This window comes from Leucopleurus acutus (genome assembly GCF_964270905.1).
Source record: "Leucopleurus acutus genome assembly, chromosome: 17".
Taxonomy (NCBI): domain Eukaryota; kingdom Metazoa; phylum Chordata; class Mammalia; order Artiodactyla; family Delphinidae; genus Leucopleurus; species Leucopleurus acutus.
The window spans coordinates 68216527-68239875 of record NC_139159.1 but is presented as its reverse complement, the minus strand read 5'-3'; the positions used below and the strand labels follow the sequence as shown (position 1 = coordinate 68239875).

The 23349-nt window shown below is 37.0% G+C and overlaps 1 protein-coding gene across 7 annotated transcripts in view; it reads right to left on the bottom strand.

Annotated features, from left to right (window-relative positions):
* TBC1D31 (TBC1 domain family member 31) overlaps window positions 1-23349 on the bottom strand; it is a 60358-nt gene that overhangs the window by 11813 nt on the left and 25196 nt on the right. For 4 of the 7 annotated variants that reach the window (XM_082859089.1, XM_082859094.1, XM_082859093.1 and 1 more), the window contains 11 exons: window positions 19102-19278; window positions 14767-14846; window positions 14542-14688; window positions 14068-14201; window positions 9971-10104; window positions 9479-9658; window positions 8252-8490; window positions 7839-7991; window positions 6686-6821; window positions 2501-2593; window positions 458-520 (listed from right to left, as the gene is read on the bottom strand). In XM_082859089.1, the coding sequence (XP_082715215.1) occupies window positions 458-520; window positions 2501-2593; window positions 6686-6821; window positions 7839-7991; window positions 8252-8490; window positions 9479-9658; window positions 9971-10104; window positions 14068-14201; window positions 14542-14688; window positions 14767-14846; window positions 19102-19278 (1536 nt within the window). The remainder of the gene's footprint in view (window positions 1-457; window positions 521-2500; window positions 2594-6685; window positions 6822-7838; window positions 7992-8251; window positions 8491-9478; window positions 9659-9970; window positions 10105-14067; window positions 14202-14541; window positions 14689-14766; window positions 14847-19101; window positions 19279-23349) is intronic. The other 3 variants (XM_082859090.1, XM_082859091.1, XM_082859092.1) reach the window with 3 other exon arrangements.

The window sequence follows — 23349 nt, the reverse complement described above, 5'->3', positions numbered from 1 at the left end:
AAACGTCTTTGCTCTTTTTCAGAATACCAAAACTGTAATCATCTAATTTTCAAAGTAAAGCAAACAGTGGTGACATCAGTGGAAATAAGAGTAAGGACCTCTGAAAATTCTCTCATCTATAAAAGCACTGAGATCACTGGCAAAACAAACTTTTTTCAGAACTCTGGAAATAAACTGAAGGCTTACAGCAATCTGGGGAGCATTTATTCATAAAAATGGCTGAATCTCAGTAAGAAAGACGAACTTTATGGCATTTTAAACTTGCATTATTCCTATTCCTATTCCAGCCACCCCTAAGCTCTGCCATTAGCTTTGAAAATCATTAGCCTGGCAGCCAATGGAGGGGACAAAATGGAGTTGAGGTCCTTGTAACTCCCATTCCCAGAGAACTGTCATCATCTGACTTGGAAGACCCCACTTTCAAGGCTGTTTTTATTTGACCTGACTCATAACTCACCTGTAGCCTTTTCCCTGGGGATGTCTGCTGAAACCCATCAGGGGAAACTGTTGAACATCGTGACTGTCCAAGGCAGTGGATCACAGAGCAAACAACAGGCCAATCAAAAAGCTTTGTAGGAAAAGCTGGGGAATCAGATACCTATAGGGGGCTCTGAAATGCTCCAACAGATTCCAGGGACTTCAGAAGGCCGTGTGCATGTGTAAACAATGTGCGCGTGCCAAGGGCTGTGTGAACGCTCAGACCTGAGAAGGTCCTAAGCGCTCAGCTCTGGTGAATTGAGGTTTTGCAAAATCAGGAAGTGAAATCTAAGAGAGTTGTAAACTATCTAACTTGAGTGTTGAAAGTGTGCCCGAAAATGATGCACACGGTGCCTCTCGGCAAAGACTAGAGGCTTTCTGGTTCAAGGGATCTAAGGAAATCTGTCTAGTCACCAGGCTACCTGAGTAGAGACTCCAGTGGCTACACATGACAAAGAATACTTTACAGAATAATTCAGAAAAGTCACTAAGCAAAGAAACAACAAGAAACCCTTAGGAGAGAAAAGAATGTGATTTCCAGAAATGTCCTCTTACTTAAAATAGCTAGTTTTCAACAAAAAATTACACGATATGACAAAAACCAAGAAAGTATGGCCCTACATGCTTTAAACAGACATTAACCACATGATCTCCAAAGAAGATAGAAAAACGGACAATGAACATATGAAAAGGTGCTTGATATTAGTCAACAGGTAAACAACAAATGCTAATTGAGGAACATTCTACAATATATCTGGCCTATATACTTCAAAAGTATAAGTGTGATAAAATATAAAGACAAGACTCAGGAGTGGTTCCAACTGAGAGGAGAATAAAGAGACATGACAACTGAAACAAATGGAGTAGCTTAGATTTTCTTTTGCTATAAAAGACACGTTTAGGGCAACTGATAAAATGTGAACACGGTTTATACAACAGATAATAATATGTTAATGTGCTGATTTTGATCACTGTACTGTGATTATGTAATAAGGATTCCTTGTAGAAAATATACAATGAAGTGTTCAGGGGTAAAAGAGCATCATGTCTGCAACTCAAACAGCTCAGGCAAAAAAAAGGTGTGTGTATAGACAGAAAGAGAAGGATAATGCAAACTTAGCAAAATGTTAATATCTGAGAACCTGAGAGAAAAACACTTTGAAATTTTTAGTATTTTCTTGCAAAATTTCTGTTAATTCTGAAATCATGCCCCCGGTGCCACCACTCCACCTCCCCCGCAGAAAAGATAGTAAAAAATAACCTCAAGCTTAGTTCAAATGAATGAATTGTAATTCAAAATCATAGGAGACTCAGTGTAAATTCCTGGGGCTCAGATTTAGAAAAAGTTCAGTGTAGAAACTTAAAGTGTTGTAGTTACGAATGGATGCTATGTTTTAAATCTTATTTAATGTAAGCAACAAACAATCACATGCATGTTACCTGTTACGTATTTGTAGTTATCGCTAATTTCAAACTCAGTCTGACTTTAAGAGGACTGAAGGAAGTGAAAACGTGGTTTCAACATTAAATAAATGAGTAACATAATGCTTTTCCCCAACAAAAAATATCTACAGCAGTAAGAAAGTTTCCAGTGTCTTGGAAACTGAATTATACGTGCTGAAGTAGGTCCTTGCTGATTTGATTCCAGAAGATTCAAATTTCGAGTGCTTTACAGCTCTTACCTGACTTACCTTGTAGGATCCTTGTGAAGTACTGGGTTAATTCTGCAGTCACTATTACACAGATATGAGGAAACTTAGTAAGTTAGTAAAAGATCCTGAGGCAAAATCTGGGGCTTACATCTGGTGCTTCAGACACTAGACTAAGTTGTTAAGAGAAACATGAATTAAAGAATTACAACAAACTGTGCATTCAGACATTCTGGCTACCTTACAATCCTGGATAACACTATACTCTTCTTGAAAAAAAAAATAAAATGAACATTAAAAAACCTTGAATAAACTGTCTAAAAAGAGTTCATACAAACTCTGCTTTTCTTCTATTGGAAGTTGTTGATTTATACCTTCTCGTGAAGGCTCTTTTGTGATCCGAGTTCCAGATGTCTCACTTCTAGGTCTTTGGCTGTGGCAACAATGTCTCGATCTCTCATACGTACCTACGGCCAAATAACAGACTGTCAATACCAAAAACAATTTACAAAAATAGTTTTTGTTTAATAGATGAAGTAATCTTGTGATATGAACAACGCGCTAAATGCATTTAAAATAAGAGGTATTGGGTTTTTGAAACCAGAGTAATTGCCAATCTATTAACATTCACTGTGGAATCTAGAAATAACGTCTGAGTTAAAGTTAAGCATAATCTTCTAAAAAAGAAAACACAATTACCATATGCTCATCTGCCCAGACTGGGAGAACAGATGGCAGCTCTTTCCATATTACATTAGCCATATTATGAGTTAGAAAAACTTGAGCAATTGCAATTCACAGTGGATAAAAATATAAAATGTTTAATCTTATTCGATATAACATTTATTTAATGTTCTTTTTGATTAAACTTCTATACTTTTCTAAATTCGGTTTGGCAACTAGTAATTTCAAGTTAAAATTTACTGTGGACTGTTCAACCCGTATGTGCCCTGCTTGGACTTAGCCAATTTAAAGTTCACCTTTCTCAAAATCTGATTACTTGGGAGCTTTTCAGTCCTATACACTAGAGGATCTGGATCAGGAACTCTTTAGATAGAGACTCCTGGGAACTGTCTTAAATACTTGGCTGCCTAAAATGCTCATTCTTTAGGAGTGAGAATAACATGATATGTGTTTCAGAACAAAACAAAACAAACTATAACCCATGAGGCATCTAACCTAAGCATTTCATCCAACCAGTAAACGGTTAATGATTGCATTACTACTTACACGCATAAGGCAAAGTGTTAGATATTGTAGACAAACTATCAAATACATATAATCAGAGAAACAAACAGTAAAAATGAGAGTATAGTGGGATGTGCAAGGACATGCATCCAAGGAGTAAAAAAACCACGGACGGAAAACCAGTTCACCTTAAAGAGGTTCCTGAGAAAGCAGTTAGCTCAGAGGTGGGGATACTTGAGTTGATGAGGCAAGAGTAGTTATAATGCTAAGAGGTGGAGGAGACGTTTGGCATAGCAAATAATGCTTTTTAGGAATTTCAATTACAGAAGCTCTTTTGCTCATGAATTTTCAGAGATACAAACAGCTATGTACCAGAGCAAAACAGATCAACTTTGCTTGCTACTAACAGATGTCTGTGTCACTTGTACGTGTCACTTTGGACTCAAGCTGCCTTTCCTGCTGGTGCCTGAACGGTGAGTAGAGAAGCTTCTGCTATTTAGCAGGGTCAGAGCTCACTATCAGACCAGGGAGATGGAAGGGCAGGAGGCTGGAATGGGAGGCAGAGGCCAGATCGTGCCATTGAAAGGACTTGACAGGATTCTTTCGCCAAAAAAACTGCCTTCCACTATCTCAAAGGGGTTTGGAATAAAGAGATCAGAGTTCCAAGCCTGTATTACTTTTGGGGAAGAACACAGATTTTCTAGAATAATGAATTACCAACCTCATTTACTAGATGAGATAGTTAAAAGAAATCATGGATTTTAAAAACCAACTTAAAGTTAATTGGCTTTAAACAAAACAAAGTATTATCTCATGCTATAAAAAGAGATAATAGATTATTAATATAGATGAATGAAAATCTTAAGAAAAATTTAAATATTTACTACTTTATCAAAAGCAAGTTTGAAACTCCTTAATTAGTTTACAAATTCAATGCAATCCTAATAAAAATTCCAATAGGATGGGGGGATTCAGAGAGAGAGAGAGAGAGGGAGAGATAAAATTTTCAAAGTCTATTTGAAATGAAAAACATTTGAGAAGACTGAAGAAAACTCTTTTTTTTTTTTTTTTTGCGGTACGCGGGCCTCTCACTGTTGTGGCCTCTCCCGTTGCAGAGCACAGGCTCCGGACGCGCAGGCTCAGCGGCCATGGCTCACGGGCCCAGCCGCTCCGCGGCATATGGGATCTTCCCGGACTGGGGCACGAACCCGTGTCCACCTGCATCGGCAGGCAGACTCTCAACCACCACGCCACCAGGGAAGCCCCCAAGAAAACCCTTTAAAAGGCACACTAATTATGGTAATTAGGCCTACTAATTAGTAAAAGATTACACAGGTGTTATTCACACAGTGTGGTACTGGCTTAGGAATGGACAGCAAAGGAGGAGATCAAGTTTATAAGGGAACTGAACATTTAATAACCATCAGCTGGCAAAATGCCTTCGCTAATATTCAACAAATGCTGCTGGGAAAATTGACTTGCCTTTGGAAAGAAGTAAGCTTGGTTCCTAACTCATTCCTTACATTCAATTTTCAGACACATCAGGGGCTGGCAAACTTTTCCTGTAAAGAGTCTCAGTTAAATACTTTAGGCTTTGTGGGACATCGTTTGTGTCAGCTATTCACCTCTGCTGTTGTAGTGCGAAAGCAGCCAAAGAAATATGTAAACAAATAAGTGTGATCGTTTTCCAATAAAACTGTATTTATGGTCACTGAAATTTGAATTTCATGTTTTAAAAATTTAATATAATTTTCATGTCATGAATTATTATTCTTTGATTCCGATTTTTTTTAACTACTGAAAATGTTAAAACCATTGTAACTCACGAGCCTTAACAAAACAGGTGGTGGGTCAGATTTGCTGGCGCACAATAATCTGCTGACTCTTAGAGACTTCCCTGTGGCGCAGTGGTGAAGAATCCGCCTGCCAATGAAGGGGACACGGGTTCGAGCCCTGGTCCGGGAAGATCCCACATGCCGCGGAGCAACTAAGCCTGTGCGCCACAACTACTGAGCCCACGCTCTACAGCCCGCGAGCCACAACTACTGAGCTCGCATGCCACAACTACTGAGGCCTGCGCGCCTAGAGCCCATGCTCCACAACAAAAGAAGCCACTGCAATGAGAAGCCCGCGAACCTCAATGAAGAGTAGCCCCCGCTCGCCACAACTAGAGGAAGCCCGCGCGCAGCAACAAAGACCCAACGCAGCCATAAATAAATAAATAATTAAAAAGATAATCAAAGATTTAACGAAACAACAGAAAACTACAGAACTAGAAGAAAATAGGCATAAGTGGTAATATAACCTTAAATGGGAAGGTTAATAAACATGACAGAAAACCTAGAAGTCATAAAAAACTAATGAAGTTGGTTATCCAAAAATTAAAATATTTTACATAATGAAAAAAAGACACTGCAAACATTCTTAAAAGTCAAGGAACACAGACCGAGCAAAACGTTCTCAACAGACAAAAGGATTAATGCCCTGACTCTATGCTGTGAGGCAAGCACTATAGCCACATATAACTGCTGAGTCACTTAAAATGTGATTAGCCCTAATTGAGGTGTGCTACAAGTATAAACTGACTATTAGATTTCGAATACTTCGTACAAACAAAAGGTAAAACATCTCAATGACAATGTTTACTAATGACATACTGCAAAGATAATTTCAGATATACTGAGTTAAATATTATTAAAATTAATTTCACCTGTTTCTTCTTACTTTTTAATGTGGCCATTAGAAAACTTAAAATTACCCATGTGGGTCACATCATATTTCTATTGGACACTGCTGCCCCAAATGATAAAAGAGCCTGTGTAAATTGGTAAGAAAAAGAGTAACTTGGTAGAAAAATGGAAAAACGATTTAGATATGCAATTTTTAGTTCTACAAACGAAGATTAACAAAGGAAGAGACTGGGCTTCCATGGTGGCGCAGTGGTTGAGAGTCCGCCTGCCGATACAGGGGACACGGGTTCGTGCCCCGGTCTGGGAAGATCCCACATGCCGCGGAGCGGCTGGGCCCGTGAGCCATGGCCGCTGAGCCTGCGCGTCCGGAGCCTGTGCTCCGCAACGGGAGAGGCCGCAGCGGTGAGAGGCCCGTGTACCCCCCGAAAAAGTAAATATAAATAAATAAATAAAGAGACAGTTAACATCATTAGCAAAAAAAACAAAACCATTTTTCACCTATCACCTATCAGACTGGCAAATATTAAGACTGATGCACTCCAAATTGACTAGGGTATCGGTACTCTTATATTCTTTTTTTTTTTTTTTTTTTGCGGTACGCGGGCCTCCCACCGTGAAGGTGTTCGTTACATTTAAATAAGAGTTAATGGAGATAATGTATGAGAACTAAGAATAATAAACCTTTCTCTCAATTTCATCATCCAGTCTTCTTAGCTCCATTTCACGCTGTTCTTGCTGAAGCTGCAGAAGACGCCTTCTTGCAGCATCTTGTAAGTGCACTTCCTTTACTTTCAACTCTCTTTTCACAGCAGCTAGTCTTAAACACAAAATACATCAAGAGGAATAAATAAAATCATTTCCCAATATATATTTAAATGGAAAAATACTATGTTTCACAACAATGAAAGGCCTGCCACCTATTTTGGTCCGCTTTCCCAATTCAACTGGTGCTATCATAACATGGGTTTTTATAATATATAAATGAAAACGCTCAATTACAAAATAAGCCTGCATTCATGAAAGTGACAAGTCCACATGCAATTGGCTATTTCTTCATACTCAAAAATTCTCTAACAGGTCTACTACTCAGATCACCTCAATACAATTAATATCCTTTATCTGAGAAAAGGCGGCCCCCAAATACTCCAATGTTACCAAAGATTATGTATGCTTATTCTTTTAGAATTTTAGAAGGCTGATGGCTCAGTTCAGTAATTTTTTTTAATTCACACCAGAAATCTGTTTCATAGTCCTATCCAAAAATAAGAATCAACAAACACTTACAGGAGTGATTTTCCCAACAATTAGCCTTAATCTCAATGCTTATCCCATGATCTTAACTAATTTAAACATTTTGCCTTATTAATGTATTATTGAATAAGCATTTAATACTTCTTTCCCTGTCCTCCAAAGTATGAAATGTACAATGAGACAATCATTTTATGTTTCATTTTCAGGTCACACAGATATGTTTAAAACACAATTTAAAAAATTATACTCCACTAAAGATGATTTACCCAGCATTGTGTTGCAAGGCATTTCTGCCCACCGTAAAAGGTGCCTTAGATCTTGTATTACTTCTGAATAATCAGAGCAAGTTATATTATACTCAGTATAGCTTTAGAATTACAGTTTACTATATGCCAATTTTTTGAAAAATGTATTATAATTTCTTTTTATTAGCTTAAACATTTGCTTAATGGAAATAGCAGAGCTGGGTAATACTATACAAAGTGAAACTGTATATAATTATATATAATTTCATAATAATGAAAGAAATAAAAATTATTAAAATAACTCAGATGTCCAGCTTTTTTCAAAGTGTTAAACATACTTTTGTCTTTGCTGTATCATCATCTCCTCCTCTTGTAAGGGCGTGTCTCTCCTTGTTTCTTCAGCTTTACGAAGCAGTTCCTGTTTTTGGTACCAAGCTTCATCTTCAACTCTTTGCTGGTCTAGTTCAGCTTGCATGTCTTCAACTGCCTGCCTAGAGTAGATAATATTTATTATTATAACAAAACGCAAATAAGAAAACTGAGTAATTTAAGTCCAAGAACGAACAAAACACAAAATGTATGCCTGATTAACATGTAACTGTTTTACTTCCATATGCAAGAATACCTTTAAAGATATTTCCATCCTTCAAACTCTGATTTTATACAACTTAATAATTTACATGTCTTTTTCACAAAAATTTTGTTTATAATAGATTTTGTTTTTATCCAAGAACAACCGTTGCATGATTACCTCTCTCTTAAGTAATCCAGTTCATCATCCCTTATTCTTATTCTTTCTCGTTCCTGTGTCTGACGGTCCACAATAAACTTTGGATATTGATTAAATACTGGGTATTGCCCTTTTGTCAGTGCCACAAAAACATCAAGCATGCTGTCTGGATGAATATCAGCGGGCGTGGTATCCATGAGACGATAAACTTCTCTAATTACAGCACTTATATCCAGGTTATTCCGATGGTGAAAAAAATACTGTAAGAAAACTTGGTGTTTAAATTGAGATTGACCTAGTAAAGCAATTAAGGTAGAACTAAAACGAGTTTAAACATGTAAATGTGAGTTTATCTTTAAGAGGATTTTTTTTTTTTTGCAAATTCACTGAAGCGTTTCATAACCCAAGTTTTAAAATGAAGATCCAGTTTCATATTTAAAAAAATAAATTTATACAACCATATTATGAAATTTTGAAATAAAACTTTTAAAATGTTAAGTCAAAATGAAGGCTTCCTTCATAATAGAAGACTGCTTCAACAACGAAATAAATTCTTCTACTGGAATTTTTTTCTTCAAAATCCAAAATAGGTAAATTCAAAACTAAATTAGCCTTTGAAAATAACCTTGATTTTTAGAAAATATCTGACATGTTTCCACATTATCTTGTTCTGCTGGCAGGTCCAAATTCTAGTAAATACACACACATACATACATGTATGTACGCATCTTGTGATCATGAAGTAAGAAGAGAGTTTAATTTGATAGGAACCACAAAATAAGTAACAAACAAACAAAACCAACTTAACTTATCCTGTTACCAAAAGAACCTCTCCCTTTAAAAACTACCTCTAATGCTTTCTTTCAGCCACTGGCCTCAAAATTCTCAGTTACCATTCTGCATGTGTAATAAGCATCTAGATTATCCCAGACCAGCTGGGTCACTGATAAAATCATGCACAGAATAAACAACGACCCAATTGTTAAACATCCTTTAAACAGGCAAAAAGCACAAAACTCCAATATTATCATGATTCTTCTCTGAAGCTATGATTTTAGGACTAGTAGTCAAGCTATGACTGACTACAGCTATGTAAGGGCCAGCACACAGTGGTATAACTTATTCTCCGCTATATTCTTACCACCTGGCACCAGTACCTGACATATAGTAGGTACTCAATAAATACGTGGATTTTTAACTGAAATAAATAAAATTTGAGAACCACTACTTAAGAACAAGGATATGTACCTCAAAATCATCTTTAAGATTACAGTTGAGCAAAGGAGCTCTAGAACATATGTTGTAGGCCACAACAGTCATCAGGAGGAATGACGGATGGTTGGAAAAGACATTATCGAATAATTTTAGCCACTCCTCTCTGGTCAGTACTTCCGAGAACACAGTTTCAAGAAGAGGCCATGCATACAGCTAAAATAAATAAGAAAAAATGTATTAGTTCTTGAGGGAAAAGTCATAACAGCCATTGCTAATATGTTCATTTGGTTTATATACTAAAATCATTATATTAAGAACATAACTATGAAAAGAACTACTCTAATTTCGGCTCTTCTTTACAGACTTTCAGGAAAGCAGTTTAATGAAGAAAAAAATGGAATACTATTAAAAGCATAACAGTAGTATGTTTATTATATTCTTTCAAGAAAATACTGTCTTATATTTACCAGAACCAATGTTAGCTTCCAAAATAAGTTGTTATTCTAAAAATCTTACATTTCTTACCTGGGAAGTTATATCATGATTTATGAAGTGTTGCAGGAGTTCCTTGTCATGAAATGCCAAAACATTTTCTATCATACTAAGAATATTGATAGGAGGATTAGGAAAATATTCAAACCAGTGTTGACACCAATTGACTATGAAGAAAAAAATTGAAAATTTACCTTTACCTTTCTATATCATCAAAGAGCTTTGCAGTTCTTAAATGTATCCACTCTTTATATCCTCAACATGCCCATTAATAAGAGAAACATAACCCTTTAAATTCTAGAACAATAGATTTTAAAACTCCATCATGTTACCGCGGTATTTTAGGTTTATAGAATATTCCCGTTTCTTCAGAGCAGTCAATGAGAAAGTGTCAACTGAAACAAACAAACCTTCCCAAAGTATTCCTGATGGTACCTATAAGGCTCTGTTTCCTGCTGGCTTGTGTGCTGCATGTATTTAGATTTCTCCTGGTTAACAAAATGACCCTCTCCTAAAAAAGGTCCCTATTTAAGTCTTCGATAAAATGTGATCAATGTTAAATGGCAATCTCCTCAAATCTACTAAAATTCATTCCTAATTAAAGAGTCCCATTTCTAGGAAAAGAGTGTTCTATAGCTATGGTAACAGGGAGTCACCAGGACTGGTTTTAAATCTAACTGATCAATGACAACTTGTTTCAGTAAACTTGACTTTGAAAACCAACCAATCAGTGACAGCTGCAGCAGCGTCCTCTGAAAGGCAGCCAATAGAAAGGAGAATCCATTCCACTGAAGAGGCTTCTAAGGCTGACTTTAACTCACTCTCACTTAGTAACCAGCACAACCCCCAAAACATTCTTTTCCAAAAACCCTAGGAAGAGGATCAGTTTCACTGCTCAATGAACCTATGTCTAACCATCACAACTTGCCATAATTATTAAATTCAGATTTTTTATTTTAAATACTGAGCTGGGGTTTCATGTTTTGACGATAAGATCTTTCTCAAATTAGCAAATGGTCTGATCAGAATATTGGATTACACATGGTTTATTCCATTATTTCATTTATTAGTTAAGTATTTAGATTTGAGGTAATATTTAAGTCATAAATAAAATCTTGCAAAAACTAAGCTTTAAAAGAAGCATTTCAGCTTCTTTAACTGCTGCTCTTAATACGTTAACTTTAACAGAAAAATCCAACCTCTCCTAAGTAAGTACCTATGATGTCCCAGACACTGCTAGTTTTGGGAATTTTAAAACACCACACACATACACAAAGCTCTCTTATATTTAATCTTCATCAATAGAACAACTTTTCAATTAAGCAAGAGGGAAACCCTGTTTTATACAGTAAACGTCTCCTCTTGTATTCTGCTAGGTGCCACCACACAGAAGTATGGGTAGAGGATCTAGAGACAGAATGGACTGAGAGGAGAATAAAGAGAAATGGTCATCGTGTGGAGGCCCTTCACTAAACCTGAAGAATTTCCTCCTGGTTATAAGAGGAACTCTAAAGAGTGCTTAAAAATGACTTTTATAAACATATTCCAAGTTATACACAGAAGTAACTATATTCCTTCACAATTTCTTCTTGGCCCCAACTAGACTGTAACCTGAAAGCCAAAACAATGGCTTATCCCAAAGCAGGGCTAACATTTAGTTGAAGCTCAGTTTATTGAATAAAACTAGTTTGAGACCCTTGATGAAAATCCATAGCTACTCATGCTGACTGTCATGGATCTTTTAGATTTAGATTTCAGTTTCAGAAGAGAAAAATCAATTTCCTTAGTATATAATCATACGTAGCTATGTAACAAGATTTTACTGGAAGTAAAAGATACAGTTGTGCATGCCTACTCTAAATTAGATATAATTGCTTTATTTCTGTCTTGTGGTAAAACATAATTTGCCATTTTAACCATTTTTAAGTGTACCATTCAGTGACATTAATTCTATTCACAATGTTGCGCAACCATCACTATTTCCAAAATCCTTTCCCAAACAGAAACTCTGTACCTATTCAGCATTAACTTCCCATTTCTACTTCCCCAGCCCTGGTAACCGCTAATCTACTTTCTGTGCCTATTTGAGAAATTTCACATAAATCTGTCCTTCAGTGTCTAGCTTTTTTCACTAAACATGTTTCCAAGGCTCATCCATGTTGTAGCAGGCGTCAGAATGTCATTGCTTTTTATGGCTGAATAATATTCCACTGTATATATACAGATATGGTTTCTCCATTCATCTGTTAATGGACATCTGGGTTGTTTCTATCTTTTGGCTATTGGGAATAATGCTCCACAAACATATTTGTATACAAGTATCTATTTGAGTTTCTGTTTTCAATTTTTTTGGGGATATCCCTAGGAGTACAACCGTGGGGTTATATGGTAATTCTATATTTAACTTTTTGAGGAACCACCTAACTGTTTTCCACAGTGACGGCACCATTTTACATTTCTATCAGCACTGTACAAAGGTTACAATTTTGCCACATCCTTGCCAACACTTATTTTCTTTTAAATTACAGCCATCCTAGTAGGTATGAAGTGGTGTCTCACTGTGGTTTTGATCTGCATTTCCCTAATGACTAATGATCCTGGGCATCTTTTCATGGGCTCAGTAGCTCATTTGTACATCTTCTTTGGAGAAACATCCATTCAAGCCCTTGCCCATTTTTAAATTGGATTGTTCATCTTTTGTTCTTGTTTCTTTTCCTTTTAAAACTCTTAGTGTTATTGACAGGGTAAACTACCCTTTAGTGGGATCAATTAGAATATTCATATTTTATGACCTAATGATACCAATTCTGGGACTCCAACCAAAAGAAATTATTATAAATTTATGAATGTGAAGCTAGTCACAACATTGTTACTTTTAATACATAAAAATTAGAAACAACCTAAATGTCCAACAATAAAACATTAAACTAGACCATGTACATTATAGAACTACAATAAACAATAAAATGTCTACAAAGTGTATACAAATAAGAGAAATGTATATATCATATGAAATAAAAGTAGTATAAATATAAAAATAAAAAACCCTAGAAGTCTAACAGGTGGGGGATATATTATGGTATAAGATGAAATATTATATAGGCAATAAATTATATTTTTTAAGATATTTAATGATTTAGGGAAATGCTCTTAAAAGAAATTCATTAATATATCATCAAGATTGTTTCTGAGGAAGAGGAATATTCATGAATTTTCTTTTCTTTTGTATATTTTCCTATATTTCCTCCAATGATTGGTAAAAACTTACTAAAGCAAATACAGCATAATAAAATGAACGAAAATCTGTAAAGAGAAGTAAACTAAAATATTCACAATATGTACACTGGGATCTTTTTATTTCTACTTTTCAGCATTTTATTGTTATAGTTAAGTGCTTATCTCCTTTGTACAAGAAAAATACATACACAAATGTTCTTTTTGTTAAACCAGTGTTGGTTTAATTTGGATCCAGTTCATTAACCATTTAGCTGATTTTACTAATACGAAAAAAAAATGACTCACTTTTTAGTGTAGATGATAATGAAGAGGCAGTAACACGATGGGAGTACAGCTCTAGGTTCTGAGTGCCTGGGTTCAAATCCTTATTCTGTCATTAACCTAATCATGAACCTAAGCTCTCTGTGCCTCAGTTTCCTCAACTATAAAAAGGGAATAATAATATATAACACCTACCCTACAGGACTGCTGTACGGTTAAATGAGTTAATAAAGGCGAAACACTTAGAATGGTACCTGGTACACGGAAAGTTCTCATTAAATGTTAGCTATGATTGATGAGAATGGGGGTAACTGCCAACACTGGCCACATTACGCGTCGTGTGCTAAATGCTTTACATGCTTACTGCAGTCTTATGAATAATAACTGACTTTCAATAAGTGAAACATCTGCTTCCTTCTTACTAACAAAATCTAGCCTGTAACAGTATCTTCTAAAATGCAACCATCCAAACTTCAATGTAAGTAAAAAGGTTTATTTATGTATAAATGTCCAAACTCCCCATTTTATGCTCTATTTCTGACTGTCTCACACAAGAATTGTTAAATGTTGCAAAGGTATCGGAAAATGTCTAAGTATCTACTCTTGGTTTCATTATTTACTTATTTACTTACTTATAAGAGTAGCAACAACTTCAAAACAGATGAGCTGGTTGTTCTGGAACAATTTTACAAATGGAAATGCCAGAAGTGGAAGATACGGTGTATCACTAAAGATGGTGGACCAGTGAGCTAATGCGGAGAGGGTTCTGTGAATAAAATAAGGCAAGAGCAGAAAAGCTTGTTAAAATTTATTTGAATAAATAATACATTCACATGATGAAAAATGAAACAGAAGGTAAATGTGGTGAAATTCGGGTATGTCTGTTTTCCCACGATTAGACTGAGGTTATAAGTTTTCGGCAAGAATACAACAAAAGTGATGTGCAACACACTGATAGGATTTCTTACTGGTGATTTTAAATTTGATTACTTGGTTAAGGAGGTGTCTGCTATGTTTCTCTACTATGAAATCACCATTCTCCCATTTGTAATTAATAAATATCTTGGGGAAGATACACATTACTGCAAAATACTGAACATACATACCTCTGTAATACTCTGAGTAGTTTCCTACTTTTGATGGGGTATTTCTTCTGAAGGTTGAGAAATGCCACATGAATACCTTTATCTATAAGGTTACTAAATGCAGTATGATTTTCAGGCAGCTGTAGCAGAGAGCGCCAAATGAACATTCTGAAATTAAAACATAATTTTAACCAAGAAAAATTAGGGGAATAAGATTGATTTAACATGCAAGAATTTAAATTTTACCTGTATTTCATTGGATATTCACCATAGCCTTTTAATAAGATTTGTAAACGCTTTTTGTTTAATCCATATGAAAACTCATTCTGTAAAGAAAAAAAATAGTATCAATAAGTGACATAATCTTAAAACTGAAAAGGTAATCTAGTCCACAGTGGCTTTCCAACTTTGGAACACAATACACAGTAAAATATATTTTATATCATGGAACTCTCCACACACACACACACACACACACACACACACACACACACACACACACACACACACACACACACACTATCTTTTTCTCTCTTGAGTATGCATATACACAGCAGATAAAGTTTATGACATATTTTTTTACCCTGTAACAGGGTTTGACAAACTTTTGCTGTCAAAGGTCAGAGAGTAAATATTTTAGGCTTTGTGGGTCAAGAGGCAGAATCAAGCATATTAGGCAGGTACTCATATAACCATTTAAAATGCAATCATTTAAAAATATAAAAATCATCCTTAGCTTGAGTAGCCAGATTGGGCCCATGGGCTGTCCTCTGTCAATCCCTGTAGCAAGAGCAATGCATCTGGATAATTTTTTCCTCTCTTGATCCTTCCATCTCTTTTATTTTTTTGCACTTTTAACTTTTAAGTCAATTTTTATCTTAATGGAAAAACATTTTATATAGATTTTAGGATCATAAAGCCATTTTCATAGATTATCTCGTTTAAGCCTAACAACTATATGAAACAGATGAGACGTTTTGTCTTCCTTTGAGAAAATGGGAAGGTCAGAGAAGTTCAGCAACTTGCTCAAGATCACACATGTGTTGAGTCTTGGCTCAAGACTCAAAGCCACATTTTCTGACTTAGTTCAGTGCTCTTTTCACCACATAAGAAACAGGTAATCAAAGTGTAAGAGGGAGGTGAGGGACAGCCCAAGACGATGGTGAATGAAGAGCCCCGTTTGAGAGCGATGTACCAGACATTAAGGGCAACTAGCCCAGACTGGAGCCATGCGATCCATGAAAGAGACACGTTCACTGTCTCTGTTCACTGTCGTCACCCAGACACCCGCTGCCATTGAAGCCTCTTTAAACAAAGGTCAGAATGCCCAGGGGGATTGGCCTGAGTTTCATCTACTTTTGTCTTCACCATGAGCTGATGAAGCTCCTACTTCCCTTTCCATGTCCTGATGCCACAATTAGTTGAGGACAGGCATTTCACCCACAGAAGTACTCTACTCTGACCTACTCCTTAGAACTGGCTACGGGTTTTTAGAAGCCGCCCACTCCCAGACAATATTTCTGTAGGGCTTCCAACTTTGATCCAGACTAAGGGCTGCCAGATGCCCTGACCGTGGTGTCACTTTTATTTCCCAGAAGTCAATCATCACCATGCCCACACTAGTTTTCTCAGAAGAGGCTCCTGTGAACTCTCAGGAAAGCTGAAGCCAGACCATGTCTCAGAAACACATTCAACTAATAGGGTCAATACCGCCTAACCTTTACACAGCTAGGTTTGTGCCTGCTACTTAGTTTTTTAAAACTAAACAGTATTTTGTTTAGGGTTACATTGTAGAGGCGATAAAGCTATAAGGAAAGCCAAGGACATAAGGCAAAAGTGAGGACAACGGTTACATCTATGGGACAGGGAGAGAAATGCGATTGGGGACAAGCACACAGGGGACTTCAGAGCTACTGGGAATACTCTATTTCTTAATGTGGATATGAATATGTCCAGAGAAGAGTTAACATGGCAGGTCCGTGACTGCTACCCTTAGAAAGGCCCACTTGAAGGTTGGCCCTTGTCTGGTGTCCAGCTATCTGGATTTCCAGGAAGTTCCCACTATCTCCAGAACGAACAGGAGCGGCTCACGGCGCCTAAACTGTACACTGTGGTTTATGCTGAACACCTGCTTTCCTTGTGGAGTCTGGAATTTTCCAAGGGTGCCTATAACCAGCCTCCTGGGCACTGAGTTTCTAATGAACACTTTACACATTCTTCTTTTGAGGGAAGTTTCACATTTTAAAACTGCTTATAGAAGAAAAGAGGTTAAAATTAATGAGAAAAATACCAACAGTTGCTACGAATATGAAGCAACTGGAACCCTCAGATACCTCTTGGTGGGAATATGGATTGTTTAAATCAACCACCTGGGAAACTATCTGACAGTATTTACTAAAGTTGAACATATGCATAGCCCATATGCCAGTAATTCCATTCCTAGGTTTACACCCAACAGAAACATGTCCTTATGCTCAACAAAGATGCCTTAGAATGTTCAGAGCAGCACTGTTTCTAATAGCAAAAAAACCTAGAAAACTACCCAAATGCCTACCAATAGCAGAATGGATAAAGCATGGTTTATTCACTCAACGGAATTCTATACAGCTGTGAATGAATGGTTTACGACCACATGGATCTCTCCAAAATACCGTTAAATGAAAGAAGCCAGAAACAAAAGAGTACCAATTGAATGATCCAATGAACATAAGTACAAAAAAGGCAGAACTAATCTACAGTGTTAAAAGGGAGGAGAGTAGTGATGCTTGGGGTAAGGGGGCAAGTGTCTGGAAGGGAGCAGCAGAGGGGCTTCTAGGGTGCTGGGAATGGTCCATTTTTTGATCTGGGTGCTGATAACACAGGTGTATTCAGTCTGTAGAAATTTACTGAGCTGTGCATTTTTATGCATATGATTGATTAACTGTCAATAAAAAGTTTTGAAAGTCCTTGAAAGTGTTAGCAGGTTGTCTATTAATGTGCATATTTTCTTTCAATTCCAAAGCAATATACGCTCTTTGCAGAAAATTAAGAAAATACAAAAAAATACACATAAAGAAGAGAATAAAACTGACTGAAATAGGTAATTCTACTACTATCAAAATTTTTATGCACATGCTTGACTTAAAAATTCTACTTCTACAGATACGTTTGTTCAAATGTCCTAGGAATATCCACTGCATCAGATTGTATTAACAGAAGACTAACGATACAACCTAAATGCCAGTCAGCAGAATCCTAGTGAGATAAATTAAGTTATATCCATAAATGCAATACTATGCAAATATTTTTAAAATGTTGTAGCACTACATGCACTAATATAAACAGATATTCAATCTGTTAAGTGATAAGAACAAGTTATAAAACAGTGCTATAGTATGATTCCATTTATGTAAAAAAATTTTAAAAAGGTAACAGATATACATTATGTTTATACACAGAAAACTTCTGAAAGGTTATCAACAATTATATTTTCTTTAAATTTTATTTTATTTTATTGTTTTATTTTTGGCTGCGTTGGGTCTTTGTTGCTGTGCGCGGGCTTCTCGTTGTGGTGGCTTCTCTTGTCATGGAGCACGGGCTTTAGGTGCACACTGGCTTCAGTAGTTGTGGCACATGGACTCAGCAGTTGTGGCGCATGGGCTTAGTTGCTCCACGGCATGTGGGATACTCCCGGACCAGGGCTTGAACCCGTGTCCCCTGCATTGGCAGGTGGATTCTTAACCACTGCGCCACCAGGGAAGTCCCATCAACAACTATTAACAATGGTCACCACTGGGGAGTGCAATGAAGAGTGGGCTAGGGCACAGGGAGGAAGAAAAGTATGCTTTTGTTCTTTTCCCTTTACAACCTCTATACTAGCATTGTCTAACAGATAAGCAAGAGACAAATGTAATTTAAGTTTTCTTAAAGAATATAATTTAAGTTTCATGTTAAAAAAAGTCAAAAGCAGCAGGTAAAAATCAAATTTAATACATTTATTTAACCCAATGTAATAAAAATATTATCATTTCAACATATAATTAGCATAAAATTATTAACTAATATATTGTACATTCTTTAGGGGTAGGAGATTAAGGGGTACAAACTACTATGTATAAAATAAAGAAGCTACAAGGATATACGGCACCAGGAATATAGCCAATATTTTATAATAACTTTAAGTGGAGTATAATCTATAAAAATACTGAATCACTATTTTGTACTAATATAATACTGTAAATCAACTACACTTCAATTTAAAAAAAGATATTTTACATTCTTTTGTTCATAATAAAATCTCAATATCTGATGTGTATTTCACACATATACCACATCTCAAATCAGCTTAGCCACATGTGACTAGTGGCTAGCATATTGGACAGTGCAATTCTATACTGTTTTATTTGATTTAAAAAGAAAACCATAAACATGTATTAATTTTATATTAAAAAGTTTTAAAAGCATGTTATAATTTCAGTTACAACTTGCTTCTTTTCCATAATTTTCCTTTAATTCCTAAGAGAAGGAAGAATGATGATGGTCTAGAAATCATAAGACTTGTCTACAGCAGAGCCATGACAAACAAGTTTAATATAGTCTTACCTTTTTATTTTCAAAATTACCAGTCAGGTCTTGTTTTAATATTCTAGCTTGTATTTTGTTTTCCCTTGATTTTGCTGGCCGCTGTACTCTTCCTGATGTTACCTTCATCTTAAGATCACCAGAATTCACTTTCCTCTTAGGCAAATCTTCAATCACTTTCACTAAAGGAGGAGGTGGCTAAAAGTGGGGGGGGGGGAATCCAGTGGTTATCCTTGGAAAATAGACCTGTTAACATATAATTTACAAAATGTATTTTGCTCAATTTAGTAATATGCCTTAATAGATATAATTATCCTTCAGGCAAAAAGTGTAAATAAAATGTCCAAGAATGTTTCCTTGTTGATTAACGAATCAAAGCAAATTTCTGCCGAATTCCTTTCAGCAACGTAATAAAGATCACGATTAACAACAATAAACAGAATTTAGTTATTCCTTGAAAGCTGGCCTCAATCATACAGTATCAATCCATTTTTTACACCTGTATGATAAAGTGAGTAGTAAGGCGGTAATCTGCTGCAGAGAAGGCCCAGTTACACACAGGGCCCTCTAGAATGCTGAGAGAAGCACCCTAACATTCTTTGGGCTCAGGTGAAATTTCTTTGAGGGAAACTGTCACATGACTTTCCTCTGAAAGCATGGGACCCCTGCCTTGTCCTTGGTTACATTTTCTAATCTACATGGAGATGGCTGTCAGCCCCTGACTGCATCAACAGCTTCAGAGGCAGGGCAGAAAGCACGACTTAGATGCCAAACCCTCGTTTTTATGGGGCTCATCGAACAGGAAAATAAGCCCCCAACAACTTCAATTTACTTAAGGTAAAATGATTCCCTAAGACATTTTCTCTGTGAATAACACTCTCTTTGAAATAAAAAGATCTTCATTGTTCAAAGAAAAGCAGATAAAATAGCTCCGGCTTTCTGAGTTCTAAGTATGATTCAAGTAAAAGGACTTTCACAGGGTGTTTTAAAGGTTTGAGACCATTACTGCTGAATGTTCCCTTAGTAATTAGCCCAGATCCAGATCAAAGACAAGGTGGATTTGTGATTTTTAAATAATTTTTCTTGAAGCCAAAGTGCCAATTCCTTGCATATGAGAATAAGAACACAATATACCCCAAATGTCCAAATGAACATGTTAGATTCAGAAAGACAAATATTACACACATCACCCTGAATTCAAGCTGTCATGAAAGCCAGAACAGTGGGCTTCCATGATGACGTACGATGGAAATGAATCGCCACTCTTTGGGAAAGCTCTCTGAAGCAGAAAACAAACTTTTCTGACCTCCTCCCGCTTCGTCCCCAAAGAAACAAACAGAACAAAGCAAACATCTTGACTCCTTTTAAATAACAGACTATAAAAAGACTACTTTGAGGTTTCAAACAGAGATTTTTCTCACGTTGCCTTCAAAAGTTCAGGACTTCTGCTTTTGAAACCTGCAGCCTATGATAGGAGACCAAGAAAATATTCCCTATTGTCAACTGCAGTATGTATGACACGTAACACTGTAAAATGTATAGAGCAGGTAGTATACATGGCATTGATATTGCATTTTTATTTGTTTTAAAATTATTTTGAAAAGTATTTGAAGTTTTAACTGCATCTGTAAGGGTTTTTTAATAGTGTTTTTCTAGGGTACATTGGTATTTATTCACATCTAGAAAGAGTACAGGATAATACAAAATATAATAACAATAACTCTGACCAAAATAAAGTACAATGACCACTTACTCTGTGATTTAATTCTTTACCTATGAAATGTAATTAATAGTGGTCTGATTTCTGAATATTGCCCATCTTTAATATCCCTGAACTATCTTCTAACCTCAGTCCATTCTTCTGTATCTTTATTGTAATATTTATTCTAGTGCCACATTTTTCATGGTTCTTCCATGAAGGAATCTCCCAGAAGTTGGAGCCTGAGATATGAGCTGAATTGCCACACCTTAGGAGTGTTAAAACTTCAACAGAGAAATAGGAATTAGCTTACTTATTATTAGCACAATACCAGAAATTCTCCAATGGCAAGAAAATAGGACTTGAAGGAATGAGACACGGGTAATAAGTTTTGCATAAGCCTGAGCATTTTGTAGGCCTGGAATAGCACTGGTGGTGCTGGTAATGTGTCCAAAAAAAAAAAAAAATTATCCTTCTTCTGTTATAAGCTAGCTTTTCTGGTCAATATGACCTCAACTTTCTTAATAAATAACAGAGAGAAAGCCAATGACTCATGCTTACCTTGGTTTTTCTCAGATCTTTGTTTCTATCAACAACATTTATCTAGCTCTTACAAAATTCAGCTAGGCTAACAACTCTCATTAAGAATGAATAACGTGGGGCTTCCCTGGTGGCGCAGTGGTTAAGAATCCGCCTGCCAATGCAGGGGACACAGGTTTGAGCCCTGGTCGGGGAAGATCCCACATGCCGCGGAGCAACTAAGCTCGTGTGCCACAACTACTGAGCCTGTGCTCTAGAGCCCGTGAGCCACAACTACTGAAGTCCGCGTGCCTAGAGCCCGTGCTCCGCACCAAGAGAAGCCACCGCAATGAGAAGCCCACGCACCGCAATGAAGAGTAGCCCCCGCTCACCTCAACTAGAGAAAGCCCACGTGCAGCAACAAAGACCCAATGCTGCCAAAAATAAATAAATAAAAATAAATAAAGACGCTCATTGACTGTACAGTGTTGATTCATTAGCACTGAACTCATGCCAACAGCACTGTAGCTCATTCCTGAATGAAGCTTATCTAACACACATATGTTCTCCCTGAGACACCTCCCAGCCCTCTTGTGCTTAGGATACCAGACAGCACGTCAACACTGTGGTTGGGGGACATTTTAAACAGCAAAGTCACCAACAAAAATCACAAGAATGTGAAACATGTGGCACTAACTAGACCACGAGAAGGACACTTGTTCCCATGGAGAGCTGAAATAAGGCCGAGTGCTGCTCTGTCTGACCTCGGGGGGGAACCTGCATGAAGGCAACTCCAATTTCTTGCTGCTCTGCACATGCAAATGTCTGTAAATATGCGGTGAGGACTGATTTTAGAGTTGCAGATAAATTTTCACCAATAGACAAACTCACAACTATAGAATCCGTGAATCATGTAGACTGTATACATTTACACACACAGAGCAAAAGACTGAGTAGGCATACATTTCAACATCATCTAAGAATGGTGAGACTTGCTGACCTATTTGCTTACCTGTATCTTGATTTTGCTCTGTAATAAGAACTTCTTATCTATCTAATTGGAAAAGAAAAAGGTAAAAAGGAGCGAGTACATGGCAACAAGATTATCATATTGAGAACAGAACACTTGGGCCTGCTAAGGACTAGCTGTGTCATTAGGTTGGGGCATGAGCTGCTCCCCCTGTAAGACGAAATGGTTAGACTAGGTGATCACCGAAGTCCCTCTCAGGGCTACTGGGATACAATTCCAGACCTGGAAAGGCTCCCACAGAACTGGACTCGACAACGAGCTGGGGGAGTTTTAGATAACCATAAGAGAAGTGGGAAGTATATTTTAGATGAGGTGAGTAGTGTAATAACAGACGTAGAAATGAGCACGGTGTCTACGGGGGACGAGGGAAGCTGAAAGTATGAGGAAACACGTTAGGGAGAGACGACAAGATTAGAGAGGACTTGGGAGAGCCAGGCAGAGGAGTGTGGACTCAATGCAACAGGCAAAAGGAAGGAAGCCACTAAGATAGCATTATTTTAGAAACGATAATGGAAGTATTATTTTAGAAAACTGTTACATTGGGACTTCCCTGGTGGCGCAGTGGTTAAGAATCTGTCTGCCAATGCAGGGGGCACAGGTTCAAGCCCTGGTCTGGGAAGATCTCACATGCCGCAGAGCAACTAAGCCCACGTGCCACAACCACTGAGCCTGCGCTCTAGAGCCCGTGCTCCGCAACAAAGAGAAGCCACCACGATGAGAAGCCCGCGCACCGCAACGAAGAGTAGCCTCAGCTACTACTAGCTCTAGCCACAACTAGAGAAAGCCTGCGCACAGCAACAAAGACCCGATGCAGCCAAAAATAAATAAATAAATTTTAAAAAAGAAAAATGTTACATAAAAGATGATGGAGAAAAGCAAAAGAATAAAAAAAAGAATTTAAAAAACCCATAAAAGATGACTGACGGGCAGGAGCGGGCACTGAGGGCTCTAGGTTTTGGTATATTTGTTTAAGTTACTGTTATTCGAGAGCAGCAAGTGAGCACGAGTACGGGGATGGCCA